This window comes from Castanea sativa, chromosome 9 (assembly GCF_040712315.1).
Source record: "Castanea sativa cultivar Marrone di Chiusa Pesio chromosome 9, ASM4071231v1".
In the NCBI taxonomy this organism is placed as follows: domain Eukaryota; kingdom Viridiplantae; phylum Streptophyta; class Magnoliopsida; order Fagales; family Fagaceae; genus Castanea; species Castanea sativa.
Window position 1 is genome coordinate 15,154,360 of NC_134021.1, and position 23,010 is coordinate 15,177,369.

Sequence of the window (23,010 nt, forward strand, 5' to 3'; positions counted from 1 at the left end):
TATGAATTGTTGAAAAAGCCTTCCACCAAGCAACAATGTGTTACACTCATGAGATCGTTGTTGAAGTCTATAAGCATAATATTCCCTCATTGTTATTGATTCTCTTTTTTTAGATCTTGCTCCGTCAAAATTCTTATAAGGTATATCAGACCTATGCCCATCTTCACCATAAGGGAAAAGCAATGGATATTGTAAAGCCATATAGCTCGGATGACTCCCATATATACGTTGCAATCCCGAACTTTGGTTTTCAACAATAATATCCCTTTCACAATTTTCGGTATTTAAATCTCCAACAATTATAGCAGCAACTTCAGAAGTATTAGGCAAGTTATATTGTTTAGAATCAGAATTGCCAATAAGCCGTATCCTAACATCATGCATATCAGACTCATTGAATCTGTCCCTAGTTATTCGAAAGTACTTGACCAATTGATTGTAATTGTCTAACATATTCAATAATCCAATGACAATATCTATATCCACATCTTTTCTATAATCACCAGATGTAACAGCATCAATTCTGTTTGCTATCTCATTTTTAGTATCATAAATATAAAGCTGTGCAAATTGTGTCTTTTGGCCATCAACAGGAATAAGAGATCCAATTCTGTGATGATTTTGGCCATTTAGACGGAAAACATATGGAGCAGTACCATTATTCACTGAACGATATATATTACCTCCCAAAGAAGTGAAAGCAAAAAGAGAATTATAGATTCTTATCCCTACTCGAAATTTGTGTGATCTCTGATCATTGCTCATGCTGAGCAATCTTATAAGAAAAGGTGGAGGATCCTTCAAAAATGGAAGCTCAACTTTGCCTGCTGAACAACACAAACTGAATTTAGGCTTCTTAGGCTTGCTAGATTTAATGGTTCTCTACTCGTACCAAAGTTGAGCTCCACAATGTTCACATACTTGTGTTGGAGGTCCTAAATTCATTGCTTCCATAAATTTTCCTACAAAAAAATTGAAGGATCATTTTTTTGGGAACCTAATATTTTAGGTTGGTATGGAGGACTAAAAATTGTAATACTTACGATGTTTTCGTCTAGGGTCAGAGGTGGAAAGATTATTTGATTCTCTATCAGAGTCATCACAAAAATCATGTTCAGCAACTGTAATATTCATTGTTGTGCCTTCACTTTCATTTGTCCGTTCCAAGTCTAAGATGTAAATAAAATCAAAAACGAATTCTTCAAAGAAAAAATACTATTTAATTTAATAGAACTCTTAATATACCTTCAGCTGCAGCTGATTGGATGCTACCTTCTAGCAAAGGCAATTGTTGCTCAGTTATATTGGTGGTAAAACTCCCATCTTCATTCACAATAGTTCTTCCTAATATATTCACTAATGAGTTTCTGTTTTCAGCTTCGGGTTTATATTGTCTCCGTCGAGTTCTTCTTACAAATGTTTCATCATTGCTTCCAGAATGCAATGTTTGTGTTTCATGAATAGTGGTGTGCGACAATGCATGAGTCTTTATCTATTGAAACTTCTCCTTGTAAAGCATCACCACAAGATAAGGGACTGGATACACCATTAGAAACATTTCTGTTTTTATTTAACAGCATTCTTCTAGTTACTGAAACATCTGAATGACTTCCCTTTAATGAAGAATTTGTAAATTTGGTAGGTACATTTCTGTTTCTTTTCTGTGATAGAATCAGTTTTCTTCTTGCTCTTGAAAATAAAGCAGACTCCATACTTCGGAAATATAATTACAAACAAAGTATTTATAGAAGATCAAATCATAACTATTATTGTATAAATCAAAGATAGCAAATAGACGTTAAAAAATAGAATATTCTTTCTACCATATATTTATTGTTAATTAGCATTTTCTAGAAATTTAAAAATATAGTTATGTGGAATTTAATTGCTTTCAGTAATAATTTTTAATGCTGTAAATTTTAGTCGAAGATGACATTAATAATTATTCTAAATATGTAGAAAAGAAATGCAACATAAACTTTAAAAAAAAAAAATTAGAGTAATTGTTAACAAACCTGGAGTTGACACGGTTAAGTATGTAGCTCTTTCCCTCAAAATGTATGAGCTCTTTATCCAAAAATGAGAGGCCCTGCAAAATAAGTTTTTTTAAAGCTTTTTAATTTTAAAATTTAAACTATCAATTAGGTTCTTGCATCTGATAGATCAATAAAATCAAAATTATGCAATGGCAACGGTTGAGATCATGATTGTAATAAGCCATGTTCACCCAAATCTATTCATGTTAATTTGATCTATTTAGGAACAGCCATTTGCTTTCAACCTGATTATAAGATAACTTTGTATGATTGAAAATAAAAAAAAGATATTATTGAAGTGGATCCTAAATTATAGTTTATTTGTCACTTTGATCCTGAGTTTAAAAAAAAAATGTTTAAGAAATGATAGTACGGAAAAAATATTATCATAACATCAAACGTTTTTGTAATCATGATATTCATTGTGATATTTATGTTTAGATTTGCTTTTAGAATGAATGGTTTTGAAAAAGTTTTACAAATAGATGAAAAATACTCCAATTGGTGTATCGTTAAATCATATAAAAATGTTAGATTCTTTTCAAAATAACATAATTGTTAATAATACATGTTACAATTGCTTCTGGAAAAAAAAATTATGTGAATTGGCTATAAAGTATGTTTTCAACAAAATTAATTAACATTAATAGGTCAAATTTGGTGTCCAAGCTAAGTATGTTTTTCTGCAGTTGGAATTTAGATGATTTGACTTGATAAAGGACAGAGAGAGGAAGAAAATGAGAGATGTTAGGTGCAAATGATAATTAGAAATGTCTCCAAAAAATAATATTGACAGGGTAAGATTTGTGATCCAATAAAGCAGAAGAAAAGTTGAAACTTTTTTCTATAATAGTACGCTTAGCTATAAATGAAAGAAAATTCATATTATTGAAAATTGAAGTAATAGTACGCTTTGCTATAAATCAAAGTTTGTCAAACTTAATTGATTAACTACCTAAAGGCAAAGATGGTTGTGGTCTTTCGAACTGTAACGTACGCACTATTAATAATGGAAAAGGACTAAAGAAACTGCAGAGAAAAAGACAAAACAAACATGACTGGGTATATATATATAGTATATATTGTGATATTCACCCACGCATCTCTTCCACAAGGTATCATGAGTTCTAAGGTTAAGAGAGGTCTACTCCTTGGTCTTCTTCTACTCACCGCCCTATGTCTTGCATGGAGCTTGTTTTTCACAGGTAAGGCTGTCTCAGACTCAGAGTAGCACTTTTTTCTTTAAATTTTATATTGTTTGTCATGTATATATTGCTATTGCTTCAAATTTTGTGTTCTTTATATGGGTATACGATAAAGAGAAAGGTATGGTATGGTGAGCCTTTCATTCAAATGAATATTAAATATGTCATTTTTTAAGGGTAAATACTTACACATTAGATGGCTGTAAAACTAAAAGTTAATTTAGACTCATGTGTTCTAAATATTCTTTTCTCAAACCAATTAATCAACCTTGCCATCCAGGTTCTGTTTTCTTCAATCAAATTCAAACATTTGATAGTTTCATATATACTTCTCTATATCAAAGACTAATAGCAACAATATATAACAACTTTCGACAATTTGCCTTCCTTACAAACTCTATTTACTGTATCTGTTTTATTGTTGCACTGTGAGATTGTGTAAAGTTGTTGTTTGAAAAAGGAATAATATTAGAAAAGATGCAATTATTGAATACCAGGCTTCTGCATTATTTGAAAAAAGAAAAGAAGAAAAAAAACTGGTCAATACGTTGAATTAAATACCTCGGAATCAAAGTTCTACCAAGCACCTATCTAAATTCGAATGCTTGAAAGTTGAAAGTAACGTTGACAAATTGTGCTCTGTCCATAAGACTTTTATTGTAGTCGCTAATACAAAGAGTGTCTAAGAGTGTCTTCATCCTTTAATATAGACAGCAATGACTTGGCTAATAAATTATGATTGGTACATAACAAAAAGTGGTCAATAACTAGTAGCAATCAAAACCAAGATGCACAAACTGGCTACAAACTAATGCAAGAGTAAGTGAGGCATTTTTTCAAACACATGGTGTGCACAAAATATTTGAACGCTTTAGTTATAAATGTTTGTTATTATAAAAATTAAAAATTGAAAACAAAGAACAATAGCATGATTGTAAAGAAAAGAATTACCAGTAGCAGTAGTGTCAAGGGTGCTCTGTTTTTTGTCCACAACCTTCGCTGGGTTTGTTCTGGCAGAGGGGAAAAAAATAGAAAGCAGGAAAACGGAGAGAAGAAAACAAAAAAGTGGCTACAAACTAATGCAAGAAAAGAAAACAGAAAACAGCAAACGAAAAGAAGAGAACAAAAAGTCAACGGTGTGGGTTTGAAAGAGTTAGACCAAGTAATGCAAGAGTAAGCAAGACCAACTAAAGGAAAAAAATTTTAAATAACTATAAAATCTAAACAATATTATTAGTTAGGCAACGTTTCAAACTAATTTGGATTCTAACAAATCGAGTTTTGTGGACTCAATTTTGAGCTTAGAAATCGAGTACATTGTACTCGATTTCTCCATCGCGGCACCGGCTGAGCTTAATAAAATGTCCACGTAGATTTCAAAATCGAGTGCATTGGAGTTGTTTTAAGAACTCGAGTCTAATAGACTCGATTTGTGTTCAGCCGTCCACGTGTCCCAAACACTCAAACTCCCAGATCACTCACACCAAAACACCCTCAAACCGCTCGCAGATCACACTCAAACTCCCAAAATTCGAAATCACTCAAAATCTCACTCTCAAACACCTCGCTGATCTCACTCTCAAAATCACAAAAATTCAAACATCAAAAAATCACAGAATCTCAAAATCTCCCTCATCTCTCACTCTCAAACCACAGACGCTCAAACCCACTCAAGCACGAGGCTCTCCCTCAGTCTGTCATTCTCCTCATCGGTGGCTCGGTCTGTCGTCGTTGGCTCCTCTCGTCGTCGGTCTCTGACCCACCATCTCTGCGAGCCCAGCATCTCTCTCACTCTGTCATTCACCGTCTCTCTCTCACTCTTAGGTAATTGATTCATCCTTGGTTTTTTTTTTTTTTTTTTTTTTTTGTTTAAAGGGTTCTGTACATATAGCTTATTTGAACTGATTGATTGGTGTAACCAAATCTTAATTTCTTACATTTTGTTAGTTAACCGGAGGAATTTAATTTTATTGCTGAAATTGTCATTCTTCATTACGTGTAATAAAGTTGCTCTATGGATTAGTTTTTTTTTTTAATTTTTAAAATTTACGTGAAATTATTTTTGGAAATTGAGGTTAGAATCTTGCTGGTCTGGTTCAGGGTATTCAACATGAATGGCATGGTATCCTGGTCTGGTTCATCTGTTGTTGCACTGTTCAATTGCCTATGATTTGTGGGGTTTTTTTTTCCCCTTCTGTGCCATTGGGATTTCTTGGGTCATGCCGAATTCGGTCAAGTCAATGATGGAGTCTTGGAGTGGAAGGATGAGGCATCGTAGTATGGAACTGTGGGGTGGGGGGGGGGTGTATTCTATGATGCATTTGGAGAGAAAGAAATCAACAGACTGCACTTTTTCTTTTCCTGGTGATTTCTTTCTCTCCAAATGGAAGCTCTCAAGTTTCTTTTCTTGGAAGCTCGCACTTTTTTACTATCCCAACCTTTTCTTTGATGGAGTTTTTAGATTCTTTGCCCTTGTATCGCTAATCTTTATAGCTTCCATTTCTTAATGTTTTTTAAATTTCTATATACGCTTTTCCAAATTTAGTAAATTGCAAGTTATAAAAAAAAAACATTTTATGAGAACTTCGACCATTTTGCTCCCATGGAACTTGCATTAGCATATCGATGGGATTACCTAGTCTTAAGCTTGATGATTTCTAGCTCTTTTTCGAAGAGGACCTTGTGTTTCTCATTCTTTTATGAAGACACCCAAATGTTTCTCATTTTTTACTCTTTTTCAAAGATGACCTTGTGTTTCTCATTGGTTTATGGCAAAGGCACCTTAAAGAATGCAGAACCATTTGTAACTACAGTTGCATTCCAATTGCCAATGGTGTATCGGGTGTAAGAAAGCTTGTAAACTTTAATCAGGCTCTTTTGGTTAAATGACTGGCAGTTTGGGACGGAGGAAACATGGTTATGGAGGTGTGTTATAATTGTGAAATGCGGAGGGGAGTGGGGAAGTCGGTCCACGAAGCTGTTGTACAGATTTTTGAACAAGACTTATGATTGGGAGATAGAGGTGGTTGCCTCTTTCTTTAATCTTCTTTGTTCTAATATGCCCTTTTGTGAGGGTAATGATAGATTGAAATGGAAATTTCGAAAGAATGGGGCTTTTGATGTTTGGTCTTGTCCTTTTATGATGCATTTTGGGTTGGTATGGGGGGTGAGCCCAAGTCACATTTGGTAAGATGGGATCATGTGTGTGCTATGGCCAATCGTGGTTTAGGTATAAGGAAACTGACTAACTTCAATAAAACCCTTTTAGGGAAATAGCTATGGTGTTTTGGGGTTGAGGAGACACAGCTTTGGAGGAGGGTGGTAGCTGTGAAGTTTGGGAAAGATTGAGGAGTGTGGGGAGGGGGGATGGACTTCTAAGTTGGGTAGAGATGTGCATGGGTGTAGTTTGTGAAGAGGCATCTGTATGGGTTGGGAGGCTTTTAGTGATAATACTCAGTTTGAGATTGGGGTAGGGAATAGAGTGAAATTCTGGCAAGATTGGTGGTGTGGGGATCAACCTCTTCAATTGGCCTTCTTGGTATGAGATCACCACTAATAGAGAGGCCTCAATAGAGGTTTCATTGGCAAGGCTGGGGTTAGGGGAGAGGAGGGGTTGGGATGTACGTTTCTCTCAGGATTTGAATGACTGGGAGTTGGATTTAATGGTGAATTTCCTTCATGTTTTGGAATCCAGCACCCTGCCTACGGGAAATGGGGACCACGTGAGATGGAAGTTGAAGAAGAATGAGGATTTTGACACCTATTCATTTTATAATGAGCTGCAAGGTTCCCTTTCCATTGTCTTTTCTTGGAAAGGTATTTGGAAAGTAAAGGCCCCTCAGTGGGTTTCTTTTTTTGTTTGGACTGCAGCTTGGGATAAGATTCTCATGAGTGATAATTTGAAAATAAGGGTTTTGCTTTTGTTGACTGGTGTGTCATGTGTTGTTGTTGTGTGAAGACTGTTGATTGTTTGATGCTTCATTGTGAGAAGGCTTATTGGTTGTGGAACTTTGTTTTTAGATCTTTTGGGATTTTGTGGGTCTTACCATGGCCCACGAGCGATACTAGATTTTCTCTTTAAATGGTGAAATTGGTTGGGGAAGCACTTGTCAAACATTTGGAATTTGGTTTCATTGTGCTTAATGTGATGTATATGGAGGGAATGTAATCGACAAACATTTGAGGACGTGGAGAGTTTAGGAGATCAGTTGCTTGCTTCTGTTCATGGTTCTCTTTTTGACTAGTTTCAGGTTTAGGGACTCATATCTAGTGATTCCTCCTTTTATTCCTTAGTTCTCTTTGCCTTTGTATTTATTTTTTTCTTTGTTCTTTTTTCTCCTTTTACTTTTGGACTGCTTAGTGCTCCTTTTTTTGCATGAAGTATCTTTTATAATATACATCTTTGCTACTTATTAAAAAAATGATACATTAAGTGGTCATGGTACTATGGTGTTCCCTTGGAAGAGTATTTGGCGTGTTAAGGCACCCTGGGGGGAGGGTCTCTTTCTTTGTATGGAATATGGATGGCAACAATGGAAGATTCTGTCTATTCATAATCTTTTGTAATTCTTTAGACTTCTTTGTGTTCAAGCATGTACATGAAGTAGTCTCTTATCTATAAAATGCTCATTTACTTTTTTCTTTAATAAAAAACTACAGCTACACTGATATTAAAGGGTCTCTTCGTGGCCATATGTGAGAAAATGTTGGAAAAGGCTAAAAAGCGCATTTGCATTTGTTTAATTTGAAACATTCATATGTTGAGCACCTCATTTATAAATTCATTCAAAGAAAAAGTTAATCCTTCTATTTATGGTGATTTCTCTGCCATTTGAGGGCTATCAAGAGTTTCTTAACGATGATGTCAAATTTCTACATGCAGAGTTTGATGCATTAACAGGAAGCAAGATCTCTTCTATTGACATTGGTGCACCTGTTGTCCGCATATCTTATAGTCCTACAAGTGGGCATGCTATGATTGCCATCCTTGAGGTTTGTCTCCAAATAGCCTCCTGTTTAGGATGTTTGAATTGTGTTGAATACTCAAACACTTCAGGTGTCTGATGGTTAAATTCTTTTTAATGATTATTGTTTTATCGGAAGCACTAGAACTGTGTTGGGTTAGCTGTTTTCTTGGCATATATGCATTTTCCACTAATTTATGTTCCTTTTTTTAGTTATAGTAGTTATGGTGGTTAATCTACTTTGATTTTGATGTTATGCATCTGGAGATATGTGAAGATGTGCTTTTGGAAGCCTCTTGGTCTAAAGTCATTTTCTTGGAATTGGAAATTATATCTTCCTACTCTTTAGGGCAATGCATGGAAACATATGACAAAGCTTGTGTTTATGCATGTTATATACTTGCAATGTGTTCTGTTCAGTCCCCAAATATTTATTGTACTGAAAAAACAAAGTAGGAAAGACAGAAGAAAAGAATTCCATCTCCCCCCTCCCCCCCAGCGGATAAGCAATGTAAATTTTATTCAACTAAGAAAAAAAAAAGTCATCCAATTATACAGGATGTATACAACTGGGGACCAATACAATCAAGTACACAAATTACAAGCATCCATCAAAGCATAAACTGAGAAAAGAGAATGATTTCCTACAACTAAAATCTATTCCGATAACGTTTTATAGAGGAAAAGAATTCCAGCTTTACTTGCCAACTTTACTGCAATCAGAAACTTTGGGTTGGTTCTATCTTCTATTCAAAAAAATAAAAATAAAAGAACAAACTATGGGCTGAATTAATCATGCCATTTTGGAAGAGTAGGCATAATTTAATGGGAAACGTTTCAGATCTTTAGAAACAGCAGAATACTACCAACAAATTTGGTCATGCCAAAAAAATATCCTGGTAATATCTGCTTTCCATTCCTTGTATGTATTTGTTTGTGGGAAATGAGACTTGGGGACGGATTTACTTTAAAGAAATCATGCTAACTTCAAAGATATAAAGCTTTAGGCAATTGATGCATTTTCTTCTAATTTAATATGTAGTATGGCTGCCGTTGCTGAGGTGGATGATGAGTTCGGTCCTGGTCCCAGGGTTCCTTCGGTGTTAAGGTTTCTAACAGAACATCGATCATCTGCTGTTTGGGAAGGCCAGGTAAAATAAAATCGATGACCTGCTGAATTTCTATATTCTTTTCTTATCCTTTTACATTATGTTGATTTTTTTTTTTCATTTCTAAAATCCTAAGTTTGTCAATGGTATCACTAGTTTTGAATGCATAGTAATGCTCTTGCAAAATGGTCTCTAAATAATTATCTACCTCTTATCATTTTCGTTTTAGGCTATACTCCTGATTTTGTTGATGTAATTCTTCTTGAGCATAACCTTAATCTTGATATATAGCTTTTGTATTTTTGGTTTTTGTATAAAAAAAATAAGAAGACTACAAACGCTTCGTTAAATAAGTTGTCATAAACTCATGGAAATTCCAATTGAAGAACTTATAGTCTACTTTCCCAACAATAGCTACAATCATTTATACAAAGGTTATGGCATATTACATCTCATCACCATGGTTCTATCATGTGTAGGATCTGGGAGTATTGAAATGTCGTGGTCGTAATGAGGAGTTTTGAAAACGAAGCCCGATGGTGGATGATCGCGTCCTCGACATTGTCAAGAGAATTGGATTAGAGGGGCTGTATAGGACCCCATTTAGAGAGCTTGATTATAATTTGATAACGGCCTTTGTTGAGCGATGGTGGCCTGAAACCCACATCTTCCACCTTCCACATGGTGAGATGACGATCACATTACAAGACGTGGAGGTTCTGTTGGGGATTCCAATCGATGGTGAGGCAATTGTTGGAACTTGTGCCTTGAGGTGGGCTGTTGAATGTCAGGAAATGCTTGGAATTGTTACTAATTCCGTGGTGCTTAAAGGACAGAGGATCCAAATCAAGAAGCTACTTGAAAAAATTGACCAAGAGTTGCCCGATGGTGCAGAAAGAGGTTGTTGTGCATCAATATGCACGGTGTTATATTCTAGCACTCCTAGGGGATACAATTTTCGCTGACAAGTCTGGCGATAGGGTGCATACGATGTGGTTGCAGATGTTGAGGGACCTTCACAATCCACCTCGGTACAGTTGGGGGAGCGCTTGCCTTGCATGGTTGTACAGAGAGTTATGCAGGGCAACCGACAAAAACGCTAGTCAGATTGGTGGGGCCTTAATACTCGTTCAATATTGGGCATGGTCCAGATTCCCTTTTTTGTGCCCAAGGATGGACCTCCCACCAGATGGTGCATATGGCCCACCATTACCATCTTCGCCATTGTCTATTAAGTAAGTCTCTTCCTTAACCGATTCTCTCTATTTTTTTTGGATCCATCATTTTAAACGATATGACACATTGAACTTAGCATTATTCAACATACATATCCTTCTTCTTTTTTATTACATTGCATAATTGGTAGATATTGATTTCCTCTTTCTTCATTGTAGGTTGGTTTGGGTCGTGAGCACGAAGAATAGCCCCGCCGAAATCTGTTTGGTTCGGTACCGTCAGCTTCTAGATTCTATGTATCCCAACCAGGTATCCAAATTGTGTTTCTTGTAATGTTATCTTAGTGTATACTGTTATAACTGTAAAATATGTCAATTCAAAATAATGGAACATTGCATAATGTGCTGCGCTTTTTTTTTACTACAACAGGTGGTGTGGCAACCATATGAAGCCGAATTAGGCCACCTGCCTGCGTTCTGTGTAGCAGGACGGGACATGTGGACGGCGAGGGTGCCGCTTGTATGTTTCTGGCTAGTAGAGAAACATACACCGGATCGTGTTCTTCGTCAGTTTGGGATGGTGCAAGAAATTCCCGAAGATGTTGATACTGACGATGCCCTTCATAAGATAGACTTGAGGGGGAAGATTGAAGTGGATTGGAGGGTCAGACATTTTAGCCATATCCAAGTATGGAATATGAGAGCACAGAAACTATGTCATGGAGCACGACTAGAGGGTGCTATGTCGAGTGTTCATCCATACTTCGGCTGGTATGGTAAAGTCACATGGAGGTTTGTCGACCACACTAGCGCCTCTCTTCTTATTACGGTAATCGCTTTGACCTTTCTTTCCAAATTTTGTTGCGTATTACCATTTTTGCGTTAGGTGTACTAATTCTATTACAAAAATTGCAGGTCGCCATGCACAAGCAGATGTTGATGCGTTATGTAGTAGACAGTCCTGAGCACAAGCTGATTACAGCTATGCTGAAGGAAGGGGATCGCCTTCACCGTCTAGCTGCCCATCTTCCCTTGGAAGATGCGGATACAGCAAATCCAGAACTGCTAGAACAGAATGGATGACCAAGCACGAGCTCAACTTCTGCCAGCCATAGCCATGGCCAGTGTGTTGCACCCCATCAAGGCCAAAATCAACCCCCTCCACCCCCACATGCATCACCTGCCCTAGAGTTCCCTCCACCCCCACATGCATCACCTGCCCCAGAGTTCCCTCCACCCCTACATGCATCTCCTTCCCCAGAGATCCCTCCTCGTACTACTCTCGCATTTCCTGACCTACAGATCCCTGTACCCACTGCACATGCATTTTCTCACCCCGAGATCCCTTCACCCACCTTATGTACATTTTTTGACCCCGCTCATCTATCCCTTACTCCACCATCCTTTGATCTCGGCATTGATTTCAATAACACCCCTCAAGTCATGCGCACTCAATCTCCCTCGTACAGCATTGGTCATATACACCATGTACCACCCCATAGTGACTCCATGTCATTCATGCCCACTCTTGGATTGCATACAGCTCCTATGACTATGAGCCTCACTCACATTTTGTCCGCTACACCATCCTCCCCCGCAGTTGTAGTATCTTCAGTTGTTGGGAGTCAAGCAAATCAACCAGCTATGCATGTCGAGAATGAGCAAGTTGATGAGCTACAGTCACCCCCACAAGGTCAGTCTAAACGCACAAGAAAAGCACCTCCTTGTGGGACAGGTGGTCACAAAGCAGGACACAAGGCTGGCCCCACGGTATGCATTGGTCATTTACTAGCTTTGAATACTTTCGTGACTGCTGTTATAGTTGGAATTAAAATTCATTTGATCCATTGTTTCTTTGTAACTTCGTCTTTGCAGCAACGCAAGGAGCCTGACCAAGGAGAAGCGGTACCCCCTCCCCCACGTACCAGACATTATACAAGACAGCGTAAGCGTCAAGTGCCATAGGGTTAGCACCCCATCTACCTACAAATGGTGTTCAACTCAGCATGTATATTTTACCCAACTCAGCACCCCTTGCAAGATTTGTAAGGCTTATCAATATGCTTGAGGGTTTATGTTATCTCTTTTTATATGTTTATGCTACACTAGTCCTGAATATTTTTTTTTGAAATTATCTTACGGTTGAGACCATGGAAAGCATCTCTACGTTTATATTATAAATAGTTTTTCACTTTATTTGTCTGCAATAGAATGAAATAAATAAATCTATGTATCTAACTTATCAAAAGAAATAAAGTAGCTCAAAGGCTATAAGTCCAATTCTCTAGTCCATTAGTATGTATTCCAACCCTGATACCGCATTGTAGAATCTTTTTATTGCTTTTTAAATGTAAGATGACTAAGTAATCAAATTTGCTGTTTAAGTTGGTTTAAATTCATGAATTGGACTGCATTTTGTGTGAATGCTGTGCACATTCCAAAGCAATTTGCCACCTATGTGAGCAAATTCGGCATCCTAGGTTCACACATCACAGGTTACATTGTTTCTGTAGTCATTAATCTAAACTTCAGATCATTTTCTTCCAGTGTTGCAGCTCTTGAAATCTGCTCAGATGCAACATGGATTGAGGCATGGCGATTACACTCGCTATAGGTACCGTTGCATTTGAATTTCTCAATTCGCATCTAGGTTTTTTTTCAGATCATTTTCTTAATTGTTTAATTAGCTGTCACACATTGAGCAATTAATCTTTGCATTTACTCTCTGTCTCTGTGATTTTGATCTACAGGAGGTATTGTACTGCTCGGTTGAGGAGGTTGTACAAATCACTCAAGTTCACTCATGGCCGTGGTAAATACACCCGAAAAACCATCACTGAATCAACTGTCACTGAAGTTAGGTCTGTCTTGCCTTATCATATGAAGTTTCACAAGCTTCAAGTGCTTATCTTTTCCATTTGTTATTGTTATTGTTATTACAATCACACATAAAATTGAAGTTTTAGAACTGAATTATAAAAATTTAAGTGGCATTGTATGTAAATAATGGGGTCGGATAAAGCTGATTACTTTCATTGCTAACTTCAAATGGTTAATTGTGTCTTTAAAATCAATGTAGTAGGAAGAGGTGTTTGCTTGCATTGTTAGTATGAAAAAAACAGTGTTTATATAGGATCAGCTGCTGTAAATTAATAAAGCTTCCAACTTTTAACAGTTTACGTTACTTGGATTTGAAATAGGTTTCTTCATCTTGTGCTTTACACGGCAGAGAGAGCTTGGAGCCATGCCATGGAGAAGAGGCAGCTTCCGGATGGTCCAAATTCGCGTCAGCGTATCTATTTGATTGGAAGGCTGAGGAAAGCAGTTAAATGGGCTACACTGTTTGCTCAGTTGTGCACAATCAAGGGAGATTCCAGAACATCGTTAGAAGCTGAGGTGTGTCTATAATATATCATTTCACCGTCAAGTTTTCACAGGATTTTGAAATGCTTGAGGGAGTATGAATGATCTGTGGGTCTTGTTCAAAACTACAGGCTGTTTAATCAGTGTATCACTTTTTACCATTAACACATTGAATCATATGTTGATTATTGAATTGCTGCCTAATTTTTTTGGATAGTGAATGTTTTGATACTTATCTTTTGATTACTCTATTTTGAGAACTATCTTTTACTTAATCTAGTTTTACATAACTTCTTCCATTTTCATTTTGCTAACTTTCAATTTCCAATATGTAGGCTTATGCCTCCTATATGAAAGGGAACTTGTTGTTTGAACAAGATCAGAACTGGGACACAGCATTAATGAATTTCAAAAGTGCCAGGTGCATTCTTGTCTCCTTAAATATACTGATTTTTACTCTTGATACTTTGCCATTGGAAATGAATTTGATCATCAAATCTCACCTCAAAAATAAAATAATAATGAATTAATTGATTTAGGTGTAAATTAATTTTGAGTGGAAATTTATCTCAGAAATCCCTTTGAGATGTTCCTTGTTTGGTCTATACTCTATACCCTTCACATTCTGGTTGCAATGGTGGATCTTGTGGCTGTTTAATTTATTATTAATCTTACAGGGCTGTTTATGAGGAACTTGGCAAATATGGGGACCTAGAGAATCAAGTTTTGTGCCGAGAGCGTGTTGAGGAGCTACGGCCTAGTACTCGTTACTGCCTACACAGATTCCGGTGGCTTTCAAATGGTTATCTTTTAAGATATGATATATCAATTTGAAATTAAATCAAATGTATTTTCTTTTTGCTATTGGTAATGCGATTTGTGGTGTCCTAGTTATTCTGGGTTCTACTTGTACATATTACTAATGAGTTGGTAGGGGACAATTAAAGTTGTCATATGTAAAGAGAAAGACAACAAACCATGTTCCTTAAGGCAGTGAGAGAGGCATTGAGATTTATAGAAAAGGATATGGCATCGTTCAGTTATGCAAAATTTTCTATGTTATCAGCCCTAAGTAGCTGGGATAGAGGCTTTGATGAGTTGAGTTAGTTACATTTAACAATTTAGGACATGCATGATCTTTCCATTTATCTGTTACTGCAACATGGGGAGTGTGAAAATAAGTGAAATAGCTGAATCCTAGAGTCTTAGACAATGTACTGGTGGCAATTAGGTCTAACTCTAATGACATCTTCTCCCCTTATAAGAAAAATGTGGAGGATGAGGTCGTGGGTCCAATAACCTCCAGGTTCTTATATAATTACCAATGAATGTTCTTATCTCATATATAGTTACGAATAACCTCTAGGTTTAATAATGAGCTCTAGTCTAATTGGACCTAGAGGTTTAATAATGTCCAATAACCTCTAGGTTTAATAATGATAAATTGGACACAGGGAATAGATACTGATAAATTCAGAAGGTTTATAAAGTTTGCATCTAATGTGCATGCAACTGGTCGCAACATTTGATGCTGAATGTGCATTCCACAGGGATACAAAGGCTCTTGTTGTTCTGAACTCATATTTTTACTTATAGACTCCTGTAGCATGGTCACCCTTGTTCTTATCTTCTGCCTCCTCTATTGTGTAAACTAGTTACAAAGAGATACATAATTTAGAGAAACTGTCTCCAACACCTGCCATTGAACTGATATATTGACAGCATCCTAGTAGAAACACAGTATAAATATTGTTTGAAATAAACATTCAATCAAATTTAAACTTATTAAAAGAAACAATTGACTTTATGGATGCATAAAATGGATAAAACAGGTAATGCTAAGTGATGCAAAAAAATTTATGACAAATTTTGAAGATAAGGACAGAAGCCCCTTAGTTGTGGTGAGGTTTTTGTGAACGTTTTTAATATCACAAACTTCATTCCTTAGTGAGTATTTAGTGCTGCATCATGGTCTCTTAACATCTTGTTGTTATGAATTTTTACATAATGATTTTCATTGCAAGGGCAACACTAGAAATCATTTTTGGTTTATTTTCCACATTGCAACAAAACAAGGAAGAATAAGTCATATTCCCCAAAATATTTTCTATAGAAAACGAATGGAGCCTTTGTTTGTTACTGTTTTGGTAATCACATCTTTCATTGTTCTACTTATGGTATAGCTAACTTTGGTTTATGATGTATGCGGTTAAAGCTCATACTTTTTTTGCTGATGTTTTCAGGTTTCATTATTGCATTTGGCTGACATCACTGAAAAGGGCGTTACATTTCAGGTACCTTTTAATATATATGGTTAAAGTTTGTAACGTGGTTCTTGTTGAAATGCGATGGTTTACTAGATCAGCTTTTATTTTTGAAGTTGTTGTAGTACAAAGTTCTTCCTAAGAACTGGAAGATGTATGTTGTCTTTTGCTAGAATTTACGTACCAAACTTGGTAAAATTAAAAATCAAGAAGTGAGAATATGTGTAGGTTTGTTTTTATGTGCCCGGGTGCATGCTTTGGGAGTGCATCATATTCATTGTTTAGTTCTCCCTCTCTCTCTCTCTCTCTCTCTCTCTCTCTCACTCTTTTTGACTTTTTTGTTTAACATTTGATTGAGGCTAAACCCTGTCTATCCTAATGAACTTTTTCAGGATATAAGAAACCTGTTATGTTTCTCTTCTATATGCAATTGTGCAAGTCTAATCTCGTATCGGCAGTGAATGTTATCTAATATGGCATGGCTGCTTGCGTTGGATTCTCTATATAATTTTTTCTTTTTACTTTGTTTCAGTGATGAATTCTCAGTGTAACTTTGATATTACTCTACCAATTTATAATTTGAGTTTCTTGTTTTTACTTATTTATGATCTTTTGTTATGAAATTTGGAGTATTCTACTGTTTTGTTGTCGCTTGTAACTTTTTTTTTATTATTATTATTTTTTTATGAATAAAATAATTTATTAGATCGATGGACTAGCTGAACTACACAGAAAGTGTGCAGAATAGTCCTAAATAATTACATGCTGAAATTCAATGAATTGCTTGTAACTAAGGTTTCATTTTCTTACTTCAGTCACCAGTTGATGGAAAGCCCATGCTCCTAACACCTGAAGAATCAATTCAAATCCAAGTAGGTACTTCTGTTGAGATTGTTTCTTGTTAATCTGTTAACAGGAATGCATTATTGAGAAATTTAATTAATTATCACAATTGACAACCTAATAATATATTGTCATTGCATAAATTTTAGTTTTATTTACCGACGGCCAAAATAATTAATTAGTATTTTGAAACTTTGGAGAGGGGGGGAGGGGAAAATTGAAGCTTGTGTTTTATTTGAAACTTTTGGTGGTGGTATGGATATTCTATTGATTTTTCGGATTTGTTATAGCATATTTATAATATCCCGAGGAACTCACCTTAAGGTGGACTACTCTGCAGAAATTTGCCAGTTTAAAATTCTAGACAGAAGTTAAAAATCAAACATCCAAAGGGTTGAGTGCTAAAGCATGGTTATTGTTTCTTTACTACTTCCTTCTTGAATACCTTGTGTCCTTATGTTTCCCCAAAAAATTGTGCAGAACAGGATTGGAGAAGATATTATTATGGCTCTTGATGATGTAGTGAAAACAACCATTACTGGTCCACGAATAGAAGGAGCAATGTACCGCACTCTTAGATGGATAGACAGATGTATAGCAGGTAATTGCATTTGGTACCCAGAATAGAAACACTCATGTTTAATTTCACTAACAACATAAAGAGGTTATAAATCTGTATGATACATAATCAACCTTAGTTAGTTTTCTAATGCAGTATCCTTGGTCCACCTGCAAATTCCTAGGCTTCTCAACCCAAAAGATCTTTTCCTTAGGTTTATTATTCAGGCCTTGGTTGAAATCATGCTTTTAATTTATGTAGAATGTAATCATTGTAATGTCTAGGTTAGTGAGTTGTTATGCTTATACAAGATTGATACATGTAGTGCTAATATGTCAATAATATGATACTGTGATATCTTGGCCTGTAGTGTTTTCCCTGGATCTCCTAGTGTTTCATGGATGATCCAATAATGTTCTTTTGTGCCATGTAGCATCTATATCAAAGAACCAGTCTTCCTTGGGTAAATTTTGGGATTATTCTGACTAAGTTACTGTTATTCTCACTGGATTGCATCCTGTAAGCAGCACATGAGAGACCACATGAGCAGAATTTGTTTGGTATTGTACAAGGTGGATTAGACCCTGTGCTAAGGTGAATCTCAATTCAAGCTGTAATCTTCTTCTTCTTTTTTTGGTTGAGCTATGTATCTTTTAATTCTGACTCTTTTTCTTTACTAATAATCTTATGTCATAATACTGTAATCAGAGATATATGTGTTAGAGGCCTTGTTGATCGGAATTTACCTGGGTATGTGTATACTATTTTCAGTGAATGATAATTCTAGTTGTAAGCTTGACAGTACTTTTAACACTTCATTGCTTTCATGGTAACTCATAAGTAGTCAACTACCACAGTTGCAGTTTTTTTGCAATATGCTGTGATACATTTCATGCAGTAAACTTTTTGCAATATGAGTGGTTCATATACAAAGACTTTTTGCTTCATTCATATGTTTCTCATGAACATGAAACATACGGGCAGGTCACCTGTTTATGTGAATTGTGAACTATCGTTAACTTAAATATGCATCTCTGTACCTAGTTGCCAGTCAACTCCTGTTAACTATGAACTTCTTAAAATGTAATGGTATTTCTTTTTCAGTGTGGGTGGAAGGATGATTTCTGATATTTATGATATTTTATGCAGGGAGTGCTGAAGCTAAAACACAAAGCGATGGCTGATGATACTCGTCCCATTGATCCTACATGTGCTTGTATGGTGTGGTCATAACCGAAACATGTTGGGTTAATTATTATTGTATTATAAATTGATATTTTATAATGATACACCTGCCTCATTGTATCTATTTCTCTGTAGGTCTGTAGGACCTATTCTAGGGCCTACATCCATTGCCTTGTTACAAAAGATGCCATGGGATCTCAGCTTCTTTCATATCACAATCTGTACTATATGATGAAGGTACAAATAGAAAATTTTTATATAATTTTTTTTTAATATTTCTTTTCTTCCATATAAATGAAAGTGAATTTCTTTAAAATTGCAGCTTAGCCGAGATCTACACGCGTCAATAATTGAGGGAAGGTTTCCAGAGTATGTTTTTCTTTTGCTTCCCCCCCCCCCCCACCCAATCATTTTCTCTTCCTCTTTTCTCTTTCACGTCCTTCTGAAGTAGCCATTCTCCATTCTTGTTCAGTAAATAACTTTATGCCAGTTAAATTCCTCACTTCTATCTTTTGGGTAATGACTATTTTAACATTCTTCTCAATCTTATCTTATTGTAGGTTTGTATGTAATTTTTTGCGGATAATGGTATATTTCTTCACTTCTTTCACTCCCATGAGTTAAACCACACTAAAAGTCTTCTGATGGTTTCCAGCCACAACTGGATATTTGGCGATGATTATATTTTATGCAACTATCCCGTTTGTGAAAAATATACCTTTTTCTCTTGCTTAACTAGTGCACTTGTAACTTCTCTGAATTTATTCAAGTATGGTTGTGTCTGCTGGTTTTTTTTCTCCCCTTCTTTACTTTTATAGTCCAAAAAGTCTCAAGTTTTGCTTTATGTCTCAAGTTTTGTTTTATGTGACAAATTTGTTCAGCTCAAGAATTGGAAAAAGATTTACATGGTCCAGCCGCAGATTCACTGCCAGCAGAGAAAAGACTGGCCATCTTTGACAAAATTTTTACTGCATATCATGAAGCCAGGAGCTGCATTCGTAGTGACTTGGTATGGAAAGTTACTTCATAATGTCATTGTTTTATTTCTATTAGAAGTGAGGTCCATTTAACCCCTAGAGATAACATGGTTGGGAGCCATGACTCATGTTACGGAGGTTGGTCATTTAAATATGTCATTGCCCCTTCACTTGGGGCCAAAATTCACTTCTCAAAAAGAGAGGAAAAAAGGACTTCATTAGATTATTCATTAAAAAAATTACTCTTAAAAAAAAATTGTAAGAAATCATTCTCATAGTTCAATCCTATTTTGTATCTTTTAGACTGCTTTCCTGATATACTGTATATTCTAGGTCAGTGCAGGGAATGTTGAAAATGTGAAAGATGACTTAAATGGTCTTGACAAAGCCGTTAGTGCTGTTTTAGGACAAAGAACCATTGAGCGCAACCAGTTGTTAGTTACCCTTGCAAAGAGTAAACTTACTAGGCGACGTGATGACAAAAATGAGAAAGTTACCAAGCCTGAAGAGCTTGTTCGCCTATATGATCTTTTATTACAGGTTAACTATCTCTATTTAATTGCTTGTTACTTGGCTTTCTTCTCATTAAATGTACTACTGAAGTTGCAAGATGCTAGCATCAAATTTTATTAGAAAACTTTGTGAATGATTATGTTATATTTTGCAGAATACAGCTGATCTTTCAGATTTAGTCAGTTCTGGAAGAGATAGAAAACCCGAAGAGTTGGCATTTTCTGAAGAGTATGCACTTAAAAGTTTGTCCTTTAGAGCAGAAAGGTTTGGCTTCTGAGTTTTTTTATTTTAGTGGTCTTAGAAAATGCTTTTTATTTAGTTTATTGCTACTCCTGCAAGTATTTTAAGATTACAGCCCTATGTCTTTTTAAATGTTGAAATTGATCTTCAATTGCATCGCAATTCTTCATTTCTTTTCTTAAGACATACATGTCTTTCATTTTTAGTACCTTTTGGAAAATTATAGTTTATGGATGTTTGAAATCTTAGCTTTAACAGGTTCCTTGTTCTACCGTAACCTTTTCTTTCTTGTCATCCTCATTAGCATCACCATTTCAACTATGCTGCTCTGATGGACTTGTTTCTTAACCTCTCAGCATTCTGTATGATATTAAAACCATTATTCATTTGCATTTCTATTTTCTTTGATTAGTAAGTTTCAGATGAACTTGATGGGTCTTAAACCCATGATCTCATCCTCCACCTTGCTCTTACAAGGTAAGGAGGTGTCATTTTAGTTAGAGCTCATTGGAAATATTTCTTTTCAAATTGATAAGGCTGTGTCTGGTTCACAAATATATTTTTGATAATTCAATAATTGGGGTGTGGGGATTTGAATCCTATATGTCTCAATTGGAAATACCAAGAGGTGCCAATCAGTTAAGCTACAAGGTTCTTGGTCTAGGTCCCAAAAACATAATTGAGATTACACTTGTTCTAGTTGATTTTTAGAATGGGTTTTTGTTGTTCCTTGCTCAAATTTAATTTATAGGCCTCTCAACATTTTGGCAGGTGCTTCTACTTGGCAAAATCTTACAGCTTGGCTGGAAAGAGGGCAGAAGCTTATGCATTATACTGCCGTGCTCGGTCTCTTGCTGAGGACGTCCTACAGAAATTCCAAACTTTGAATGACAATGATCAGGTTTGTGTCTATTTTTGGGTTTTCTATCTTTTGTTCCCCTTTTTTTTTTTTTTGCATCAATTGAATGAAATTGCTTCACAACTGTTAAATTCAATGTTGTTATCCACATTTATATAACTTACTATCACTCTTTGGTCTTTTCCATGGCTTGCCCATTTGTCTTCTTTCTGCCTTTGCTCTCCATATAGCCAAAAATGATATATATATATATATATATATATATATATATATATATATATATATATAAATTACCCCAACCCCAAAACTTCCAATTCTTATCGACTCCTTATCTTACTAAATAACTACTTTTCTAAGATCAGTTATTCTTGATGTTTTTTGTCCTATATATAAGTACTTCTAGTATGATAAATTGGTATATTGATGTTCTTTTTTTGTTCTTTTTTGCATTCGGATTTGTTCACCGATAATTGTATATTCTAGGGATTTCACATTTCTAGTAAAACCTTTTTCCATGTGACAGTCTAGTGGGTGGGATGTCATGAATCCTGTTTCCTAATTAAAGTCAATTGAAAGTCTTGTCTTGAGTACTTACAATCTATCATACCTGTGCTCCTAAGCTTCAAAAAAAGAAAGAAAAAAGTACCAGAGGCTTATCAATTACGTCAACTTGGGTTAGGTGTTTTGGATCAATAGATTTTTCTTGAGTTGTTAATGAATTTCTACTGGTATTTGCAGCGGAACAAAACAGGCTGCACATAGGTTGAAGATTCTATTAGGAGTAGCTGGCCTTAAAGCTGCTGAGCTTCATGGAAATCTTACCCAAGTCCAGCGCCTTGATGTGGGTAGCTTTGTGAAGAAATAAGGATGTGGACCTTGGGACCTTTGTGAAGAAATACAAGAAGCTTCGTACCACGTACCATAGGCGTGTGCTTATTCACCTTTCAGCCAAAACTTCTTCAATTGGTTGAATATGTATATCAGATGTTGTATAATTTCATATTGAGGAACGTTGCCTCTTGTTTTATTGTATGATATTGGTATAATTTTGTTTTGTTGGCATAAGTTCGTGTTGTATATCATGTGAGTCTTTTTTTGGCTATTGTCATTATGCCAATCCTTATTAAATCAAAGCCATTGTTGTGGTTAACAATAACTTCATTGTTTGTATGTGCAAGTGCTATGTTCAATCTATCACTTCGCACATTATTACCGACGTCCCACTTTTTGTATCAAGTTTGAATCCTGACAGATTTGATGTTCTCTAACACTTTGCTAATTGTTATAGTATAGAATCAGCTGATCTTTCATGGAGGCTTGACTGCAGCTTGTGATATTTTGTATCGTGCGGAACTTCTGCATTATTTCCTATGCTATATGGAGAAAAAAAATTGGTAGAAGATAATTTAAACTTGTATCACAGGTGTGGTTCTCCACACGGATTCATAATTGAAAAAAAATGGAGTCTATAGGCTATAGTCTATACTACCTTACCTTTTTCAACAAACTAAGGGTCATCCCTGTCTTCTCCTACATAATGTAATTAGGAAGAATTTTTGTTCCTAAAAATTGGTTGGGGTGAGTAGCTGGATGTAGAGGGCATGATCTCAGGTAAAAACGTGAGCCTTGAGCTGGTGGCTTTTCAGCACTACCCTTTGTCATCTATGATCTTTTGATTTTGATTAGGAAAGAAGACTCAACTAGAAGTTATAGTTGAA

At 35.8% G+C, this 23,010-nt stretch overlaps 4 protein-coding genes across 8 annotated transcripts; all 4 read left to right on the plus strand.

Annotated features, from left to right (window-relative positions):
- Positions 1 to 8,140: 8,140 nt before the first annotated feature.
- On the plus strand, positions 8,141 to 11,572 carry LOC142608813 (serine/threonine-protein phosphatase 7 long form homolog). Its single transcript, XM_075780485.1, has 6 exons — positions 8,141 to 8,233; positions 9,248 to 9,356; positions 9,794 to 10,549; positions 10,709 to 10,799; positions 10,920 to 11,318; positions 11,405 to 11,572. Exons 3-6 carry the CDS (start codon positions 10,200 to 10,202, stop codon positions 11,570 to 11,572), a joined length of 1,008 nt encoding a protein of 335 aa, XP_075636600.1. The 5' UTR covers positions 8,141 to 8,233; positions 9,248 to 9,356; positions 9,794 to 10,199.
- Positions 11,573 to 12,454, plus strand: LOC142609687 (uncharacterized). Its single transcript, XM_075781346.1, has 2 exons — positions 11,573 to 12,259; positions 12,365 to 12,454. The coding sequence occupies exons 1-2, from the start codon at positions 11,933 to 11,935 to the stop codon at positions 12,452 to 12,454; spliced, it is 417 nt and encodes a 138-aa protein (XP_075637461.1). The 5' UTR covers positions 11,573 to 11,932.
- Position 12,455: 1 nt separating this feature from the next.
- LOC142608815 (uncharacterized) lies at positions 12,456 to 22,506 on the plus strand (the record flags this gene model as incomplete). Its single annotated transcript, XM_075780486.1, has 11 exons — positions 12,456 to 12,534; positions 13,037 to 13,103; positions 13,240 to 13,350; positions 13,690 to 13,885; positions 14,188 to 14,273; positions 14,530 to 14,640; positions 19,577 to 19,712; positions 20,014 to 20,220; positions 20,348 to 20,457; positions 21,205 to 21,334; positions 22,031 to 22,506. Coding segments are annotated over 11 exons (1,257 nt in total), but the record flags the coding sequence as incomplete, so codon positions are not given.
- LOC142609686 (uncharacterized) lies at positions 14,534 to 19,708 on the plus strand. Of its 5 annotated transcripts, none has more exons than XM_075781342.1 (11): positions 14,534 to 14,654; positions 16,096 to 16,146; positions 16,932 to 16,988; positions 17,440 to 17,560; positions 18,046 to 18,112; positions 18,227 to 18,268; positions 18,668 to 18,734; positions 18,839 to 18,940; positions 19,026 to 19,072; positions 19,264 to 19,291; positions 19,585 to 19,708. In XM_075781342.1, exons 1-7 carry the CDS (start codon positions 14,652 to 14,654, stop codon positions 18,675 to 18,677), a joined length of 351 nt encoding a protein of 116 aa, XP_075637457.1. In that variant the 5' UTR covers positions 14,534 to 14,651; the 3' UTR covers positions 18,678 to 18,734; positions 18,839 to 18,940; positions 19,026 to 19,072; positions 19,264 to 19,291; positions 19,585 to 19,708. The 5 variants fall into 5 exon arrangements, with proteins under 5 accessions (XP_075637457.1, XP_075637458.1, XP_075637459.1 ...); XM_075781341.1 differs by having other exon boundaries at positions 14,542 to 14,654; positions 18,668 to 18,739; XM_075781343.1 differs by lacking the exon at positions 18,227 to 18,268 and having other exon boundaries at positions 18,668 to 18,739.
- Positions 22,507 to 23,010: the final 504 nt, after the last annotated feature.